Source organism: Peromyscus eremicus, chromosome 1, assembly GCF_949786415.1.
Source record: "Peromyscus eremicus chromosome 1, PerEre_H2_v1, whole genome shotgun sequence".
NCBI classification, from domain to species: domain Eukaryota; kingdom Metazoa; phylum Chordata; class Mammalia; order Rodentia; family Cricetidae; genus Peromyscus; species Peromyscus eremicus.
The window spans coordinates 55,864,891-55,884,997 of NC_081416.1; the positions used below are offsets into that span (position 1 = coordinate 55,864,891).

The 20,107-nt window shown below is 48.9% G+C and overlaps 2 protein-coding genes across 4 annotated transcripts in view; one reads left to right on the forward strand and one right to left on the reverse strand.

The window, feature by feature from the left end:
* The window catches only part of Pc (pyruvate carboxylase), a 93,310-nt gene extending 88,353 nt beyond the window's left edge, over positions 1-4,957 (reverse strand). Inside the window, exon 1 of the mRNA XM_059263271.1 lies at positions 4,753-4,957. The gene's annotated coding sequence lies outside the window, so the exon portion shown is untranslated. The remainder of the gene's footprint in view (positions 1-4,752) is intronic.
* On the forward strand, positions 4,715-19,888 carry C1H11orf86 (chromosome 1 C11orf86 homolog). Of its 3 annotated transcripts, none has more exons than XR_009379326.1 (2): positions 4,715-5,808; positions 18,734-19,888. XR_009379326.1 is itself a non-coding variant. In XM_059263290.1 (2 exons), the coding sequence occupies exons 1-2, from the start codon at positions 17,714-17,716 to the stop codon at positions 18,830-18,832; spliced, it is 519 nt and encodes a 172-aa protein (XP_059119273.1). In that variant the 5' UTR covers positions 16,880-17,713; the 3' UTR covers positions 18,833-19,551. The 3 variants fall into 3 exon arrangements, 1 of the variants encoding a protein (XP_059119273.1); XR_009379327.1 differs by having other exon boundaries at positions 18,737-19,888; XM_059263290.1 differs by lacking the exon at positions 4,715-5,808 and adding an exon at positions 16,880-18,133 and having other exon boundaries at positions 18,734-19,551.
* The last annotated feature ends 219 nt before the right edge of the window (positions 19,889-20,107 follow it).

Here is a 20,107-nt window from a genome sequence, read left to right on the forward strand (position 1 = left end):
GCTGCAGAGTCGGCTCAACAGCTAAGAGCACTGGCTGCTCTTCCAGAGGACTCTGGTTTGGATCCCAGCACCGACACACAACCAGAGGGATATGGTACCTTCTGGTCTCCTCAGATACTGCATGCATGTAGTGCACAGACAAAACACCCATACACATAAAATCTGAGAGGCCACTCATGGGTCGAGAAGAGAGAACACCCTCAGAAAATTCTTTGTACAATGAGTAGAAAACCAAGAAAAATCCCTGTCCAAAAGAATCTCTGCCCCATAATAAACATGAATACTGGAGAAAGTTAAGCAACCAAGTCCCCAGGGTCCCTAGCTATAAAACGGGGAGAGCAGCACACCTGCCTTCAGAGGGAGGGAAAGAGTCTCTTCTTACAAATCAGAGGAGACTGGACTGGAGAAGGATGTGTACCCAACCAAGAGCCTTAAAATTCAGGATGAACCCATAACCTAGAGAAAGCCCCAAGGTAGATGCTTTAAGAGTGTCAGGTCTGCTAGGTATGGTGGTACATGCCTTTACTTGGGAGGTAGAGGCAGGCAGATATCTGAGTTTGGGCCAATGTGCTCTACAGAGCCAGTTCCAGGACAGCTAGAGCTATACAGAGAAAGAGTGTCAGGTTATAGAGGACAGTGCTAAATGCTGCTGAATACAAGGTGGGGAGAAAAAGGGACAGTTCTGCCTTTATCCCTGTCCTTGTGACTGCTAGGCGTCAGAGAAGTGGGCCAAGTGTTTTTTACAACTAGCGGATAAAGCCACCTCTCCCGTGGTCAGCTGCACACATCTCCAGGCTCAGTGGGCAGCCAGTGCTCTCAAGAGCTGAGTGCCACCACCAAGATGCCTGTCTGAGTATGGGGTCTTCTCAAGGGCTGCACAGAAGGGATGATGCTTCCTGTAGGTCAGTGCCACCATCCCCAGCCCAGCTTCCCAAGCCACACCCTTCCAGAAAAAAGGGCCTCCTGCTGCAGCTGGCCAGCTGCCAACTGGAGCCTGCAGGGAACCAGATGTCACCTTCCTGTGAAAACCCAGAAACACATTCAAAGATCAAGATGCAGTGGAGATCTTCCAAAAGCCAAGAATGTGGCCTTTTGTACCTACTGAACTTGAAAGACTAGTGTGTACTAGGACTTCGGAGTCTTAAGAACCCCCATGCAACGGGATGATGGCCTGGGCTCAGGCTCAGAACTCACCCTTGGTGTTATCAGCTCTCCAGACGGCAGATGCTAGCTGAAGAAGAGGAAAAAAAAAATATTATCCTCATTTCTCCAGACACTCCCCAGAGAACCTAGGAATGTCAGGAACACTGGGAGCCCATGGAACTGCTTGTTCTATAAGGGCCACCTTGCTACTCTGTCACCCAATCGTCTATAAAATGTGGGGCAATATCAATAACTGATGAGAGAGACAGGGCCTTTGAACCTGTGATTTTTCTGCCTCAGACCGGAGTTGTACATAGGCCTGTACAGAGGCAGAAGAATCAGATTCAAAGCCCCTATCTCAAAAAGTAAGAGGGCTGGAAACATGGCTCAGTGGTAAGACACTTGTTCTTGCAGAAGGCCCAGGTTCCGTTCCCACAGGCACATGACGGCTCACAACCTTCTGTAACTCCAATTCCCGGGGATATGACACCTCTGCACTACATGCGCACTAAGCACGCACATGGTACATACATATACATACATATACATGCAGGCAAAACGTCCATAACACGTAAAATATAAACAAAACCAGGATGCAGCTCAGTGGTATAGCACTTGCTAGTATGTATGGGACCCAAGGCCCAATCCCCAGCACTAAAAGAGGAAAAAGGCATGCTCTGTGCTCTGACAAGGGCCAACATGCAATAAGCATTTAAGGAAAACCCTTGTCTGCAACCACTATGAAAGACACAGTTTGTGTCCTCCAGAGTGCTTTTTCTTTCCTCCCTCCTCCCTCCAGCTCCAGATGCACTTTCTCCAGGCAGCTGTGTCTAACCCTCAGGAGCTACCTGCACTCCTGGTTCTCTGATGCTGGCCTATCTCACTGTGCAACTTGACACTAACGAAGCACAGGCCTACGTGACCTGCCATGCATCTTCTATTTCCACCACCCCCAACTTTCCTCCAATCCTCTCGTGCTGAGGCCCCTCCTTCCATACCTAAGAGCACACCCCACTGTTTAAGAGCCCCCACCCCAGGAATGTGCAGGGAGTATGTAGCCACTTTGGAGACTCTGTAGAGTACTTTTCCAAAGGCCACTCACTTGTGGGCAGCTCAAGCTACTGGTCAATAAACAGCAAAATAGGAGCCACAGACCAGGAATCTCACTTGTCCACAGAACCAGTTGCCATGATAGATTATGTCAAGATGAAATAGAGTGTTTGGGGCATTTAATTCAATAGAACATTTACTGAGTACTGCTTTGCATAGAGATCCATGCCAAAAGGCACAGGCTCTGCCCAAAAAGTGCCAATAAGCTGTTACAGACCAATTTTAGAAGGCAAAAGTGGGATGAAACATGAGAGGCAGCCAGCAGGACCTGAGTCCAGGGCTAGTTCCAGCCATGCCATTCCTATTTGTATGACTTTGAATGAATTGTGTCACCTCTCTGTATGCAAAGTCCCTATCACAGAGTGGCAACATACACACACCAATACATACATGTACACACAAATACATGTTGGCTTTTTTTTTTTTTTTTAATCTCATTACAGGGTTTCTCTGTGTAGCACTGGCTGTCCTGGAAATCACTTTGTAGATCAGGCTGGCCTCAAACTCAGAGATTCACCTACCTCTGCCTCCCAAGTGCTGGGCTTAAAGGCGTGCACAACCACTGCCCAGCTTGTTGCTGAGATTTTATGGTGTAGCTTCTGACATTAATTACTAGGAAACACAATCTCACAGCAAACTTCCTGCCTCCAGCTCTTACAATCTTTCCACCTCCTCTTCCACAATGCTCCCAGAACCTTAGTTGCAAGAGTGGTTTGTAAAAGTATCCACTGGGACTGAGTGTGGAACACCTTTAATCCCAGCACTCAGGAGGCAGAGGCAGGCAGATCTCTGTAAATCCGAGGCTGCCCTGCTCTACAGAGTGAGTTCCAGGACAGCAGGGCTACCTAAAGAAACCCTGTCTCAAAAATTTTTAATTAAAAAAAAATTAAAGACCTAGGGATGTAACTGCTGGCATGTGGATTTTAACCCCAGCACTTGGTAGGAACAGGCAGGAGAATCATGAGTTCAAAGGTAGTCTTGGCTACATTTCAAGATCCTATCTCCCAAAAAGAAGAGGTTGAGTGCTGGGCGTTGGTGGTGGCTCACGCCTTTAATCTCAGCACTCGGGAGGCAGAGCCAGGCGGATCTCTGTGAGTTCTAGGCCAGCCTGGTCTACAGAGCGAGATCCAGGACAGGCACCAAAACTACACAGAGAAACCCTGTCTCGAAAAACCAAAAATAAAAAAAAAAGAGGTTGAGAATTAACAATGAAGCACAATAAACCAACAAGCTTTAGCTGCAAGTTGGTAGAAGACTCAGCATGCCCACCCCCAGCATGAGCATTTGCATCATATACAGGGAAAGGGTGACATGCAGGAGGCTAGCCAGGACTGCTGGAGGCAGTGGGTGAGGGAGCAACTGGGAAGGCTCATGGCAAAGATCCGGGGAGTAAGTATCTAGTTTGTTTTTGTTTTTTTGAGGCAGGGTTTCTGTACAGTCCTGGCTGTTCTGGAACGAACTCTGTAGACCAAGCTGGCCTCAAACCCAGCGATTCGCCTACCTCTACCTCCCAAGTGCTGGGATTAAAGATGTGAGCCACCACCGCCCAGCTAGTTAGCTCTTGGAGCCTCAGTTTTCTTAGAGAACGGTAGTAATTAGCCTTGGCTGACCTTTTTCTTACAGTTAAGAGACCTTCAGGTTTTTAAGAATTTCAAAGCTGCCGGAGACCTAGAGATCTTGCTTGATTCTTAAGTTTGTGAGATGAGGAAAGAGCCCCGCAAAGGTAAAACAACTCGTCCACAGAGCACAGGGCAAGTAACTCTAGAAGGAACCTGGAGCACAAGTCCTCAAAGCCAGGGTTTTCGTGCCCAAAAGGGCACTCCCCAAACGCACTTCATAAACTCTTATAAGCTATAGAAATAACGGGCTGCACCCAGGCACACCTCACTTCATCTTGGGAGCCTCAGAATTTCTTCCACACCCGAAACAAAGCTGAAACCCAGGGGCTCTCAGGAGCTTCCCTGGGAGACGTGGTACAGACATCTGGAACAAGGAAAAGTGTCTCTGACGTTCCCTGCACGGGTTTCACACATCTAGTATTACCGGGAACAACTAGGGCGCCCCATTCTGACAGACTGGAGTTCGAGCCCTCAGGAAGCTGGCGCCAAGCACTTTAGGGCTTGGACCGTCAGTTTCTCTATCTGGAAAATGGGCCCCTGAGAGCAGGACTAGGGCCATTGCGAGCCACCAGGGGGGCGGGACGAGTCGCCTGCGCCTGAAGGATGCTCCAGCAGCTGCGGGCGCCCGGGCACCCCGAACAAGGGAGGGGGGCGGTCCGTGCCGACCCGGTGCCTGGGGAGGGGGAGGGACTGAGCACGTCGTGTCGCGCCGCGCCGTGCACAGCCCGCAGCAGTCTCCTCCAGCAGTCACTTGCGGAGCCCGCGCCGCCTTGGCGCGCGCTACCCTTACATAAGCGTCCTCGGCGCCGGCGCCGGCGCATTCCCACCCACAGCGACCTGCAGCAGGAAGAGGAAGGTGCGGAGCGCCGCGGACACTCACCTCCGCCCCACCGCCGCAAACCGTGGCTGCCGCCTCTGACGGCCTCTGCCTCCACTGACAGGGAACAGCTGCGGTCTCCGCGCAACCGAACTTGCTGCAGCGCCGGCCCCGCCCATCAGACTTCCTATTGGTTGAGGCAGCCCAGCCCCTCCTAGGATTGGATGAACGGGTCTATCATTCACCGCTCCCCCTTTCAGGACTCCTCCCTGCACCCTCCTACCCCTCTGGTTTAAGCGTTGGCGCCTCACATCGGCCCCGCCCCTCGCGTCTCAGGAGGACCTGCTGATTGGCGGAGAGGCGTGGAGAGCCCACCCCCTACGCGCCACCGCCTACACCCTTTTCTCGTAAGCCTCACGTGGGCCGTCTGGCGTGGCCCGGGCCCGCAATAGGCGGAAGTGGTCCGGCTTCAGCTCATCCTGATTGGCTGTGGCGGGGGTGGGGACGTGCGATTCATTCACGGGGGGTAGCACGTGTCTCTTGAAACCGCAATCATAACAGATGCACGGGGATTGGGGCCGCGCCGCCAGACGCAGGTAGACGTTAGCGGATAGAGAAGAGGTCGCAGGAAAGCGTTAGCGAAGGGCATGAGGAAGGAGAAAGCGCCGGTACCACTCGCGGTTGCGTGTCTGCATCCTTTAGTAGCTGCGTGAGTGGGGTTGATGGTCAGGAGCCTGCCTCTTTGTGACCTTGGAGCAGCAGCTTCACGTCTCTGAGCTCCGTTCCCTAATCTGTAAAGCTGGGCGGCTCAGAATCTTAAATGTTAACTTTCTAGAAGGTTCGGTTAGCTAACGAAAGGAAAGCTTCATAATTTGGGCTCAGTGCCAAACCAGGAGTGAGAAGTCACCAAAGCAAAAGTCCTGCCTTCCAATGACAGGAGACCAGACAGTAAACACAATCTATAGTCCATCATCATTCAAGGCCAAGAAGAGAAAAATAAACCACTTCCTGACAGGACAATCAAGAATTATGAGAACATCGTGTTAAACAGTAATTGCTTATTGACTCTGATTCTGCTGTGTAGAGCTTGCCACTGGGCTGCTGCGCAAGCTGGCACAGGTATGTAATGTGGTTGGCCTCTGCAATATGTCCTCTCCAAAAAAAAAAAAAAAGCAAAAAAACAAAAACCTCCAACCTCTCGGTCCTCCTTTCATCTGTCTTGCACAATCCCTACCCTGAATGGATCCAATACAGCTATTTCAGTGGGAGAATATGGACTTAAATTACAATTTTCCGATTCACATATTCCTTTTAAGCACTTAGTATGTACTTGGTGTTATGCTAGAGAAAGTGGTGGGCAAGAGCCAGTCTCAACTGTTGCATCAAAGTCTTCATATTCCTAAGAACAATGACCAAAAAGCCAAGTATAATGATACAAAACTCTAATCCCAGCACTTGGCCATTCCAAGGCAGGAGGATCAGGAAGTTTGGGTTTGGGTTTTTTGTTTGTTTGTTGCTTGTCTGAGACAACAAGCTCTTCCTATGTAACCTTGGCTGACCTGGAACTCACTATATAGATCAGGCTGGCCTGGGATTCCAAGATTCACTTGCCTCTGCCTCTTGAGTGCTAGGATTAAAGGTGTATACCACCACACTCAGCTGAGGATCAGGAGTTTTAGGCCAGCCTGAGCTACCTAAGAATTGCCTCAGAAAAAAACAAACAAAAAAGCAATACCCAAAGACAAAGAGTAGCAGCTCACTTCTTTGTTGTTCAGACAGGGTCTCATATTGCCCTATGGATGAGCTTCTTATATGGCTGCTTCAGAGCTCCTTACATAACCCCAAGAGGTCTATTGTATTGAATGATCAAGTTCAAGACTATATCTTTTTTTTGTTGTTTATTTTTGTTTTCTGTTTTTTGAGACAAAGTCTTACCATTCAGCCCAGGCTAGCCTCAAACTCCTCTACCTTCTAAGTGCTATGATTGGAGACCCATATTACCTCACTCGGTCTCTAACTTTTTGAAAACTGTTTTATCATTATTTACTTATGTGTATGTCTTCATATGAGGACAGAGGGATATTATCTCACCTGGAGCTGGAGTTACAGGCAGTTGTGAGCTGCCTGAGATTAGTACTGAGAATCAAACTCGGATCCTTTGCAAGAATAATGTGCTTTCAGCCACTGAGCCATGTCTAGCCCCTGTTAACTTTTTTTTTTTTTAAGTCAGGAAAAGAGTTAAAAGCTGTGTGACCTTGGGCAAAGGCCTCTCCTTCTCTACCTGGATTTCCACATGAAAAGGGATTGCAGTTAATGGTGACTGAGTCTTTTAATTACTGGCCCTAATTACTCTTCTCGTACATGAATACCTATCATTTCCCCACTTCCTGTCTATAACTAATCTCCACTACACAGACATAAGATATGGATCTCTGTGTCCTTCAAAAAGGTTTATCTGGTGGGGTTGAGGATTTAGCTCAGTGGTAGAGCGCTTGCCTAGCAAGTGCAAGACCCTGGGGGCGGGGGATGGGGGGATTATCTGGCCATGCAACAGGGTCTTTGAGTGAGAGTGTGACTTGCTCTGCTTGGTTCCTGTGAACATCGAGGTCTGAGCAGATGACATGTAGTCCCTCGAAGGTTTACATGACATCTACATCCACACCAGATGACTCATACCTGAACAGAGAAACTGATGAAGACAGAACCAGAAAGTGAGTGTCTTGTATCATATTAAAAGAACAACCTTAATGTTATACTACCCAGTGGCTCAGGAGAGGACTTTTTTTGGGAAATAGAACTTCAGCACACCGGTCTTTAGTCCACTTTTACTTCTCTGGGATAAAATCCTATCTACACAGCTTCAGTTCTGTTCTCGTGCCTAGCTCCTTTCTTGCCTGATTTCTCTCTACCTTTATTTATGGTTCCCTCTAAGTTCTATCTTAATTCTCCCATCTTAATTCTGCCTCATCTAGTTCCTTCTCATCTCGTTCTTACCCAGCTAGTACTTCCCCATCTGGCTCTTCCTCATCTTGCATCTCATCCACACATTCTCTCTGGTCAAAATCCTCCTTTTCCCTCTCAGTTCTCTGTCCTGAAGCTCCTCTCTTCCTCTCCGTTTCCTCATACCTCTAAGTTCTATCTTCTCTCTCTGAAAATAAAACTGCCTCTTTATCCCTTTGACCCTTATCTGTCCAAGCTATTCTGCAGGGTGGGGGAAAGTGTGCTCGATCACTAGGCAGGTGTGCAGCTAGATGCCTCTGGTGATAGTTAAAGGGAGATCTGGAACTAGAGGTAAGATTTGGGAAAGGAGGAAGTTAAGCTTAATTAGCACATCCACCAGACCTTCTCAAACAGGTAGTCTGTATGCTTAAGTCTGTTCTTACAGAGTACAAAGGTATCTCTGATAAGGTACTTTCCTCCATCTGGGGATGGACCTGGCCAGATGCTGCCAATGATGATAATTACAGGGAGGCTTGAACTGGGGTTCTGGCTGTGCATAGCTATCAACACAGAAGGTCATCTAAATATTCCTAGAAATGGTTAGGTAAGGAGTTAGAGGTCTATAAAGTTAATAAGGCTGTAAGAAAAGGAGTGTCCGAGCTAAGTTGTGCAAAGCTATTACTTAAGGTCCACCTGACCTAGGCGGTGTCTCCTTGTGAAATTTACCTTAAATCAGGAGACTAGCATGTGGTGGTCTGGACTATTATTTCTGTTAGTCCTTGAAAGTGGCTAAGGGAGATATCTGATTCCAGTGCTGAAAGGGGAGAAACGGATGGGCTGGGGGGAAGGAAGCCTTTCCTGAAGCTGTTCTCCAAATTTCCTCGAACGTATATGTCCAAAGAGTGATCAGTCCACACTGTTAGCAATTCTTAGGGAAAAATCAATTGGGAAAACTATGAAGGCACACGTGATTTTCATAACAGAAGACAGCTGATATATAACAAGCCAAATAACACCAAATGCTCTTTGGAATTTGGCTTCCTCTGAAGGACTTCCTTGATCCCTTCAGGTAGTGGCTTTGCCATAACCAGCTGAGTTCTTATATTCCTACGGCCCATGGCATGAGTGGACAAAGGAACTGTAGGCTCTGAGCAGTGATGAGTTCCCCTGAAAGAGCTGGGGATGGATCCCATTCCAGGCCCCAGAGGCCAAGTGACCAACTGCCTGACCGAAAGCTGGGGTGAGAAGTTTTACAGTGGCTGGAAACTATTTCTCAGCCTGGGCTCTATACCATCCATGTCAGAAACCCAGAGGTACCATTGCTGGTGATGACAGAAACCCTGAGCTCTACCTTCTGAGAGGAACCGGAAGTTAGAAACACCCACAGCAACTGGGCAGTGGCACACAGCTTTAATCCCAGCACTTGGGAGGCAGACGGATCTCTGAGTTTGAGGCCAGCCTGGTCTACAAAGTGAATTCCAGGACAGCCAAGACCGTTACACAGAAGAAACTCTGTCTCAAAAAAGAAAAAGAAAGAAAGAGAGAGAGAGAGAGAGAGAGAGAGAGAGAGAGAGAGAGAGAGAGAAAAGAAACACCAACAGCATTGCCCAAGCCACCTAAGACCATCCCTGGAGACTGAGGACCCCTATATTTCCATGCTGGTTTAGAAGCTCTCCAGATGGGTCTTTTGTGACTGTTGAGATACACTGGGAGACCTCAGAAGTATTTCCTAGACTCTTGAGGTGATAAGAACCTTCCTGGTGGGGCTGGAGAGATGGCTCAGCAGTTAAGAGCACTAGCTGCTCTTCAAGAGGATCTGGGTTCAATTTCCAGCACCCACATGGCAGTTCACAACTGTCTGTAACTCCAGTTCCAGGGGATCTGACACCTTCACACAGACATACATGCAAAACACCAATGCACATAAAGTAAAAATAAATAAATCTTTAAAAAGAACCTTCCTGGTGCATTTAAATACAAAACTAACCTGACTTCTGGGTTCACACCCACTCTTAGACATTATGTTCCAGGAAATCTGGGGTGGAGCCCAGAAAACTTTTTACTGATTTTTTTTCCCACTTTCTGACCAACCCACCACTGATTGTTGAGTTCTTGGGAAACTTGGCTGGACTCCTGGATTTCGACAGAAGCAGGAGCAGACAAAGGGGCGGAGCCTGGCCTAGGCAGGTTTGGCTAGGAGTTTGGCCTCAACACATAAAGTATGGACCCAGGACAGGGAGGGAGGGAAGTGTGTCCAACATCTCAGGGGCTCCTGTAAGGACCTTCTTGCTTCTTTGTGTGTTCATTTTCTGGAGAGTAATATGGTTTTGTCTTCTAACCCCCTGATCACTTTTGAATCAGAGCCTCTTGAAGAGTTGAGTTTGACAAACAGTAGTTCCCTGATAAAGAGAAACCAGCCCATGATAAGAGGTTAAACGGATTAGAGTAAATGAAACTGGCCCAAAGGCCCGGAGGCCCGTAGGACAGAAGAATCCAGACCTCTGTAGTGAAGAAGGAAGGGTCAACTACAGCCAACACCTGCAACAGTCCAGGTCGAGGCTGGATTGTGGGCAAGCAAGCTGATGTGAGGGGAGTCACTGGGAGAGAGCTCTTCTCTCCTTTTTAAAGCACTATTTTAGTATCATTTTATGTATATGACTGTTTTGCCTAGTGTTCTCAGAAGCCAGAAGAGGGCAAAAAATCCCCGAGAACTGGAGTTACAGATGGTTATAAGTTGCCATGTGGTTCCTGAGAATTCAAACACCTGATATCAGGCTCTTATTTTTATTTTGCTTTTTTGAGACAAGATTTCTCTGTGTACCCCTGGCTGTCCTGGAACTTACGTAGAGCAGGCTGGCCTGGAACTCAGAGATCTACTTTACCTCTGTCTCCCAGGTGCCAGGATTAAAGGCGTGCGCCACCACCGCCCGGCACTTTAGAAGTCCTGATCCAGGTTGATGAAGCCAGTCTAACCTGAGTTTCCATCCTCACCTCTTGGTGGTTCCTTTCTCCTCCTGATGCCTGCAAAGCCCCCTCAGCTTAGGCTGCAGTTCCCACCTGCCCCACAAGTGTACATCCGTTGTGCAGTGTGCAAACCGGTGCAGCAGTGTGAGGCTGCCTGTGCCTTTGCCTGGGGATAGGTTTGGGGTTGGAAGGAACTTAAACCTCAATGTTTCCCCTGTTGTGGTTTTTAGGTTCCTTTAGCCTTGTTGCCACCCTCATTCCTCCCACCCCCGCCCCCACCTTCGCCAGCACTGGGAAGCCTTGGTTGTAGAGGGCTCTGCTGATTCTGAGATCCTCTCTCTTTCCTCTGAATACATGACCCCCAACAAGCAAAGGGATGGACAGTGACCTCCAAAGTGCCTCCCAATTTTATTGGGAGGCATAACATCTCCTTTGCCACAGTGAACATGAAATTTCTGCCCTGTCACATAGCTGTTTCAATGTGCAAGTACACAAAGCCTGTGGTAGACACCTCACCACAGCCATGTCACTGCCCACAGGATGAGACGGAGAAGAGGGATGAATCTCCAACCCACTCAGAGCCACAGCCCCTCTGGTTGACCTAGTAACCCTGTCAAGTATGAAGGGATGCTGTGCCCATTTGACAGATGTGGACACTGAGGCTCCCAGAACAGAAGTGACCCCTCTCTCTATCCCACAGCCTGGGACTCCTAGGCTGTGCTTTTTTTTTTTTTTTTTTTTTTTTTTTATTCCATCGGTCAGTCACCTTGGATCACCTGGAAAAACATGAGGTAAAAAAGTATAGACTTCAAGCTAGGCGGCAGTGGTGCACACCTTTAATCCCAGCACTCGGGAGGCAGAGCCAGAAGGATCTCTGTGAATTTGAGGCCAGCCTAGTCTACAGAGTGAGTTCCAGGACAGCCTCCAAAACTACACAGAGAAACCCTGTCTCAAATACCAAAAAAAAAGTATGGACTTCAGATGTCAAACAAAGGGCTTTGTTTTGACATTTGCATCTTTAAGGACACAGCCTTAAACCTAGAAGAGCTTTGAACAATGCACTTCCAAGATCTCCCATAAGATAAGGAGTGCCTGGGACCTGGTTGTACAGATAGTTTTTCTGACCTCTGCCCAGACCTGTTTCTGCAGTGGGCTTACAGCAGGACATGCCCTTGTGCTTGTTAACCGAGGGAGTTTGGGCTTCCAGATGAGGAAGAAGCTTAGGAGGCAGGACGTACTCACATCAGTCCCTGCACATCTGAACATGCTCTGTTCTTGGCTCTGTAAATTAAGCTCCCTCCCATACAGGAAAACTTAAGCACCGAGTGCTCTGCTCCAGGAAGCTTTGCAGTAGTTTTTCAGTAAAAGTGTGATTGTTTACTATTTGCTCTGATTCACCTGTGGGAAGCTTGGTGGGTAAAGGCACTTGTCACCAAGTAATAAGGTGGTGTTGAAACTGAGAACTGTCCCAGCTTCTCTGTGAGCATTTAAAAACCAAAAATGTAGACCAGTTGTCTGAACTAAGGAAACTAGAACCCTAGCTGGGTGGTGGCTCCCATCTGTAATCCTAGTACTTGGGAGAGATAAACTGTCAAAGATAAGTGAAATCTCTTCCTGGGAGTCAGGCTACTCCTCTGGTGAGCACCTGGTCTTCAGCCTTTCCTTCCGCCCAGCATGAGATTCCTAGAGAAATGTTCTTCTTTGGGGTCTGTTACTGTGATGGGCTGATAGCACAGTGTCTCTCTAGAATTATCCCTTCCCTGAAAGGATCGTTACCGGAGGATTGTGCAAGTCTGAAGCTAACTGAGGCTACACAGTCCCAGAGCAGCCTAGGCAACAAAAGAGAACAAGGCCCTAGACTTCAGCAGTGCCCTGGGTTTGGAGCTCTAAGCCCCTGCAGTGGACTCTCTAGGATGACCCCGTGACCCCAGGCTGCTGATGTTCCCCTCTGTCCTAGGTGGCTTTCCGTTGCGTGACAAAGGCCACTACCAGAAAGGAACTTGGGGAGGAATGGTTTATTTGACTTAATGCATCCTGATCACAGCCCATTGTGAAGGGAAGTCAGGGCAGGAACCTGGAGGCAGGACCTGAAGCAGAGACCGTGGAGGAACGCTGTTACCTGGCTGGATCTTCATAACTCACTCCGCTTGCTTTTTTATCCAACCCTGGCCACCTGTCCTGGGATGGCACCACACACGGGGGCGGGGCCCTCCCACATCAGTCACTAATCAAGACAGTGCCCTCACAGACTTGCCCACAGGCCAATCCGATGGAAGTGGTTTTGTAGCTTAGGGTCCCTCTTCCCAGTTGATTCTAGCTTGTGCTAAGTTGACAAAACCAAAAACTAATCACTGGATCTATCAGCTGCACTCCAGGGCAGGCCAAGTCCAGGAGTAGTTGGCTAATACAAAACAGACTCCTTGGGGTTTTTTTTGTGTTTTGATTTTCTTTCTTTTCTTTTTTTCTTTTTGGTCATTTTTTTTTTTTAAAGAAAGAGCGAGAAAGAACATAAAGTTGAATGGGTAGGGAGGCTCTAGGAGGAGTTGGGGGAGGGAAAAGAATATGCTCAAAATATATTGTAAAGATATTTAAATTTTTTGTTTGTTTTTGTTTTTTGGGTTTTTTTTTTTTTTTTAAGACGAGGTTTCTCTGTGTAGTTTTGGTGCCTGTTCTGGATCTCACTCTGTAGACCAGGCTGGCCTCGAACTCACAGAGATCTGCCTGGCTCTGCCTCTGAGTGCTGGCTATATTTAAATTTTTAATAAAAATTTTAAACATAATTACGAAGCACAGCCTCCATGTGCAGCCCTCCTCATGGAGAGCAGGCCGGGCCTGGCAACTTGCTTCTAAGAAACAGAATCTAGCAGAAAGTGATGAATGCCACTTCCAGCGTTACACCCCAGAGCCTGGCTTCTGTCTGGCCCCTGAGCTCCAGCCCTCACTCACACTCGCTCACTGATTGGAGCAAGCTGCTCTGTCCTGAGTAGCTCTTTGAAGAGGATCACGCAGCAACCGCCCAGGCAGAATCTGAGATCAAGCAGAAACTGAGGCCCAGGCAGAATCCTGTCAACAGCTCCGGAGTCTGGCTTGAAGCAGACAGCCACCAGGGCCACCTGGGGGAGACTGTAGACCTTGATGGGAGCCCTTGAGAGGCCAGCCCAGGCTCAGCCCCTCCAGTTCCCCCGGCCCAGGAACAAAGAGATAATAACGGTGTGCTGTCTTAGAGCCACTAATGTTGTTTAAGCCACTAAATTTCATTAAGCTCCCCGGAGGGTTAGATGAAATCCATGGAGGGATTAGCTCCAGAAGCGGCAAAAACTGCCTGAAAGACAATGGGTAAAAACCAAATGAGGGCAGAGCGTGGTGGCGCAGGCATTTAGTCCCAGCACTGGGGAGACAGGCAGGTGGATCTTTGTGAGTTTAAGGCCAGCCTGGTCTACATAGTGAGTTCTAGGCCAAGCAGGTCTGTGAGACTCTGTCTTAAGAAAAAAAAAAATTAGAAAGAGAGGAAGGAAAACATTTTGGTCTCATACAGGGCCTCTATTCCTTCCCCCGGGGAATTTGTCCTGTGGCAATGGGTAACTAACAGCCTTCAGTACTTAACGGTTTCCGAGCTCCAGGGGATGCTCAGTGAAGGGTTAAGGAAGATGTGTGCATTTTGGGGCTGCCAGAGGGACAGTCTACCTCATCCAGCACCAAGGGGTCAAGCAGACTTCTTGGGAGGCATCACTCAGATCTAGGTCTGGGAAGGTGAGGGCTAGAGATGCTCTGCAGTTAAGAGCACTCGCTGCTCTTTCAGAGAACCCTGGTTCAGTTCCCAGCACCTATATGGTGGTCCACAAATCATCCATAACTCTAGTTCCAAGGGACTGACTGCCTCTTCTGGCCTCGGCAGGCACCAGCACACATGTGGTGTACACACACACATGTCAGCAAAATACTCACGTACATAAAATAAATAAATGAAAAATATTATAAAGCTGGGCAGTGGTGGCACATGCCTATAATCCCAGCACTCAGGAGGTAGAGCCAGGCAGATCTCTGTGAGTTCAAGGCCAGCCTGGTCTACAGAGCGAAATCCAGGACAGGCACCAAAACTACACAGAAAAACTCTGTCTCAAAAAAGAGGAAGAAGAAGAAGAAAAAGAAGAAGAAGAAGAAGAAGAAGAAGAAGAAGAAGAAGAAGAAGAAGAAGAAGAAGGAAAGAAAGAGAGAGAGAGAGAGAAAGCAAGAAAGAAAGCAAGAAAGAAAGAAAGAAAGAAAGAAAGAAAGAAAGAAAGAAGAAAAAAAATATTGTAAAGAGCTAGCGGTGGTGGCGCACACCTTTAGTCCCAGCACTCAGGAGGTTGAGAAAGGCGGATCTCCAGGTTTGATGCCAGCTTGGTCTACATAGTGAGTTCCAGGCTAGCCAAGGCTACATAGACTTGTCTCAAAAAAATAAAAGAGTTCAAAGTCTGCCTTGGCTATTTAGTTAAGTTCCAGCTGGGCTGTGTGAGACCATGTCTCAAAAAAAAAAAAAAAAAAAAAAACAGGGGTTGGGGATTTAACTCAGTGATAGAGCACTTGCCTAGCAAGCCCAAGGCCCTGGGTTAGGTCCTCAGCTCCGGAAAAACAAAACAAAACAAAAAATTGCCAAACTTTTAGCAAGGAGGTGGTCTCCAGTTATGAGCTTGATGCAGGGGCCAGTGAGTCAGCAGCGCCTTCTGGGCTCAGAGCATGCCCTAGTCCCACAGCCCTAAGTTTCTGTGGGGCAGAGGCTAGAAGGCAGGCCTGGCACACTCCAGGCAAGTACTTTAGCCCTGAGCACATCCCCTGACCAAAGACTGGAGATGTGAGTTGACTACATGTGCTGAGATAAGGGTGCTAATAGTTCTGAAGTCTTTAAACCAGAAAGGGGTGTGAGAGGTTTAGCACTAGGGGCGTAGGTATATTGGATAAAGAGGTGTGTGGTGCACAATTGTAATCCTTGCACTTTAGGGGTGGAGGCAGAAGGACCAGGAGTTCGAGTGTGAGGCCATTCTGGGCTGCAGGAAATCCTGTCTCAACAGTAGCCAGGCATGGCAGCACACGCCTTTAGTCCCAGCACTCAAGAGACAGAGGCAGGCAGATCTCTGTGAGTTCCAGTCCAGCCAGGGCTACACAGTGAGGAAGAGTAACAAGAGACCTGGATCCACCTCAGAACAGGTTTGTGGGACCGGCTGACGCTGAAGGTCAGGGATTCACTTTGAATTCTAAACAAGTTTTATTTATTTATGAGTTGAAGGAATGGTTCCGTGGGTAAACAAACATACTGGCAGGGGAGCCTGACACCCTCAGTGTAGTCACCAGGACTCACTTGGTAGAAGAAGAAAACTGCACCCCAGAGTTGTTCAGTGACCTCAAGCTCATTCATGGGCGTGAGTGGTGGCACACACCTTTAATCCCAGCACAAAGGCAGAGGAAGAGGAGCCCGGTGAGTTCCAGGTCAGCCAGAGCTACACAGAGAAACCAAAACAACAACATAAAAGAATGAACGCCACCAACTCACTTTAATTGAGCATCTGCAGTGTCCCAGACCTGTGCACCCCAGTTAGTTCACATGATGGCCTGGGTTCTTCGTCCAGGTTACAGTTGAGGGGACTGAGGAGAGCAGGATGTAACCCAAGGTCACAGAGCTTCCAGCAGTGAGACTGCAGTTCACTTAGAAGACAGTGGTCCCCAGAGCCTGAGCTCCTAACCATGCGCTTTGCTAGAATATTGAGGGCAAAGCTAAGGCTGGAAAAATCCAGGCCTCTTGACACCTCCAGGGGCTGTCCTGTTTCTCTCTTTTCTTCATTTATTTATTTTTTTGCTCCTTGGCTGAGGATGTAGCTCAGTTGGTACAGTGCTTGCCTAGAACGTACAAGGATCTGTGTTCCATCCCTAGCACTACCTACACCAGGCATGGTGACTCATACTTGTAATCCAAGAACTCAGGAGGTGGAAACAGGGGGTCAGGAGTTCAAGATCATCTTCTGACACATTTGGGACCAGTCTGGGCTACATAAGATCCTGTCTAAAACAACACAACGAAAGTCTGGTGTGGTAAAATAATATTTACTATCAATCTTTTTTTTCTTTGTGTCTCTGGGTAGTATATGTGTGTGAGGGACTTACGGGGTGGGGGGCAGAAGTTTACATCAGGTATCTTTCTCTGTCATTCTCTACCCTTAATTTTTTTTTTTTTTTTTTTTTTTTTTTTTGAGAGGAACTAGCTGTGTAGACCAGGCTGGTCTCAAACTAACCAGGATTTCCCCTGACTGTAGCTCTTGAGCACTGAGATTAAAAACATGTGCCACCATGCCTGGCTTCACCTTTTTAGATTTTCAAATCACGTTTATTCGTTTGTTTGTTTGTTTGTTTGTTTGTTGTGTATTCTTGAGGGCCGGAGTGTGAGCGCCACAGCACATGTGTTGGAAAGAGAGGACAACCTGTGGGGGTCGGTTCTCTCCTTCCACCATATGAGTCCCAAGGATCAAACTCAGCCATTTTGACAGCCTTCACCTTCCTGAGGCAGGGCCTCTCACTGAACCAGGAGCTCACCAGCACAACTGAACTAGGAGGCCAGAAGGCCCCGGGGAGGCAGGCTCCTGTCTCTCCCTGGTGTTGGGATGACAGTGTGCCGCACATCCACCTTTCTCCATGGGCCTCAGGGAGCCAAACTCAGATCCTGTTCAGCAAGCACTTTATGAATGAGCTGTTTCCCCAGCCCCTATGGGTCGTGGTTTTTATGTGTCACCTTGTAAAGTGTCCAGAGCTCTTGTCACCTTGTAAAACTGAAAGTCTGTAGCCATTAAACAAGCACTCCACTGTTCCAGCCCACTGCCTTACCCAACTTCACTCTGGTATTTATGATCTGGCAGTTCCAGGTTGAAGGTGTTCTGTGCTCCGCTCTGCTGTGGAAGCATCTTCGCTTAATGTCAACGAGTTGAATGGTCCAGATGGCCAAGGCCAAGTTCAGAGGAGGCCAAGGTCCCCAAGGGTAGGCTGCCTGTAGAGTGAGGAGGGAGGACAGTAGGAGCTAGTCCAGCACTCCGGAGGATTATGAGTTTGAGGCCAGCCTGGGCTATCTAGTCCCACGGGGTGAGGAGACAATGGGGAAATGACTCAGAGATGTTTGGTCTTTGTGGCCTGCCCTTTGGTTTATGACAACCACCTCAGCAGCGCTGACCTTTGCCTCCATCTTAAGAGAGGAGGCACCGGGCCATCTCACATAGTGGCTTACAGAGCAGTTATAGCCTCCAGAACCATGGGGACCAGCCTGCGCAGTCGGTCCTTTCGAGAACCCCGGCCCTGCTACGGAAAGCTCCATGAGTCCCAGGGGAGGTCCCTGGAGGGCCGACTCCACCGGGCACTGAGCCTCAGACAGGGCCGTGAGAAGTCCAGGTCGCAGGGCCTTGACAGCACAGAAGGGCTGGAGGTCCCTGTTCAGGAGCGGCTGCCAGGGACCCTGGGAGACACGGAGCAGCTGATCCAAACCCAGAGAGAAGGCAGCCAGCGGTGGCTGAGGCAATACCAACAGGTGCGGCTTCAAACTGAGATATCAGTTCTCTGGGGGACGGTGGGGACCCTGGGCAGCAAAGGGTTAAGAGCACAGCTGCCCTGAAGAAAGCCAAGCAAAATACCGGGGGCTTTAACACATTCTGAAAGCAGCTGGGATTTTCTCTGTGAGCACTGGGGAATCAATGAAGGTTGGAGGAAGGATGGAATGGGGCCTGGGTGGGGTATGGTCAGACCTCTGTGTGTCTGAGATAGGGTCTCACTCTAGCTCAGAGTGGCCTGGACCTCTTGATCCTACTGTGTCCTGAGTGCTGGGAATACAGGCATGTACCACCATGCCAGCCTTTCAGAGCGGTATTGAGATGAGTAATGTAATACTATGTTGGACTGGACGGGTGACTAGAGCAGGAGGCAAGATTGGCCAATGCAACTTCTGGCAAGTTACTGTCTGCTCTCTGACCAGGGAAGAAGAGTAGACAACCCCACCCCTCCTGGCCTTGCCTCCCAGGGGGAAGAGTCCCCCCTCCCGCAGGAGCTTAGCCTCTCTTTCATGGATCTACCCCCACCTGGTGGCTGTGAGTGGAACAGCACCTGAAGCCCACCACTATGTTGTCGTTTCCAGCAGGTGAGGAGAAGGTGGAAGAGCTTTGTGGCCAGCTTCCCTAGTGTGACCCTGAATCGACCAACCTCCCCAGAGACCTTGTTGGACACCAACAGCTAGAGCTGCTGTGATCGTCCCTCACGCCACCGGCTGGACTCCTGTGTTTCCTCATCTGCTTCTTAATGGCTTTCTGTACTCTGAACTGCTCCGGCCTTTGTCATGTGACCGCGAAGGCCTCTGTCACTAGATCACTCAAGGCCTTGTGTGGCTGCCCTTCTTGGTTTTGGCAGCTAGCTCTTAACAAAGACCTCTCTAGAGCTGAGGAGAAGGCACTCAGCTCTCTGCCTCCTGGGCTGACAGGTATGAAGGTCTTAGGGACCTAGAGAGAAATGAGAGTATCAACAACACTCTTGACCCTACACAGACCAGCCACCCACTTCTAGGACAGAGTTCAGTGAAGCCAAAAGCGGCTGAGAATTTCTTGAATATCGCCTGCTCACAGGACCAAGCTCCACCTTGGTCCGCTAGTGACAAGCCAAGACCCCCGATGTCCCTCACAGACAGTGAGCCTCCGAAGGCTAGGACCGTGTCTGGACTGTCCTCACTATGGCTGCTGTATGCCTGAGAAGCCCACACATGCACATTGCTGCCTTGGGCCTCATTGTATCCTGATGAAGGAAGCAGGGAAGTCTTCCCTCCCTGTGTGACAGAGGGTAACAGAGGCCCAGAGAAGGGAAGAGACCTTCTGCCTACACACCCCCCCCCCAGTACCTGACACTGGGGTTGAACACATTAATAAAGCCACTGAACTGAGGAAATAATTTGCCTAGTGACTAACACGTAGGCTCTGAACCTCTCCCAACTCCTGTGAAGCAGGAGTCCAGAGTCCAAGGTCTCACTCTGAGAGGGCAAAGGGATCTCCTAGGGCCACACAGGGAGGGGGTCTGAGCTCTTTGAAAGGTATCAGGCCTTCTGGTGGGTCCTCTGAGTTCTTCAGGTTCCAGCCTGATGTCTTGGCACAGGGTCCACTGAGGGCTTGGCTAGGTCCAGGAGATACAGTGATAGGCTCCTTGTTTTCTCAGAGCTTAGAAACCTGGCAAGACTAACCAAGCACAAAAGAGGTCCTGGGCAATATGTGTCCTTGGCAGCCATTGGGAACTTGGCCTAGAAGCTAGACTGTGGGAACAGAGTTGAGACTTTAAAAATTATTGCATTTTTATCCGTGTGTGTGTGTGTGTGTGTGTGTGTGTGTGTGTGTGTGTGTGTGTATGTGTGTGTGTGTATGACAGTGCACATGTGGAGGTCAGAGTTAGTTCACTCTTTTCACTGAGTCCTGGGGTTGGATCGCAGGTCATCAAGGACACACAGCAAGTGCTTTTACCTACTGAGCAATCT

What these genes read in the sequence shown, in the direction of transcription:
- C1H11orf86 (XM_059263290.1), top strand. Translation starts at nt 17,714, where the DNA reads ATGACTCAGAGATGTTTGGTCTTTGTGGCCTGCCCTTTGGTTTATGAC. An exon ending in GGCTGAGGCAATACCAACAG is followed by an intron (nt 18,134 to 18,733) that starts GTGCGGCTTCAA and finishes TGTCGTTTCCAG; the next exon opens with CAGGTGAGGAGAAGGTGGAA.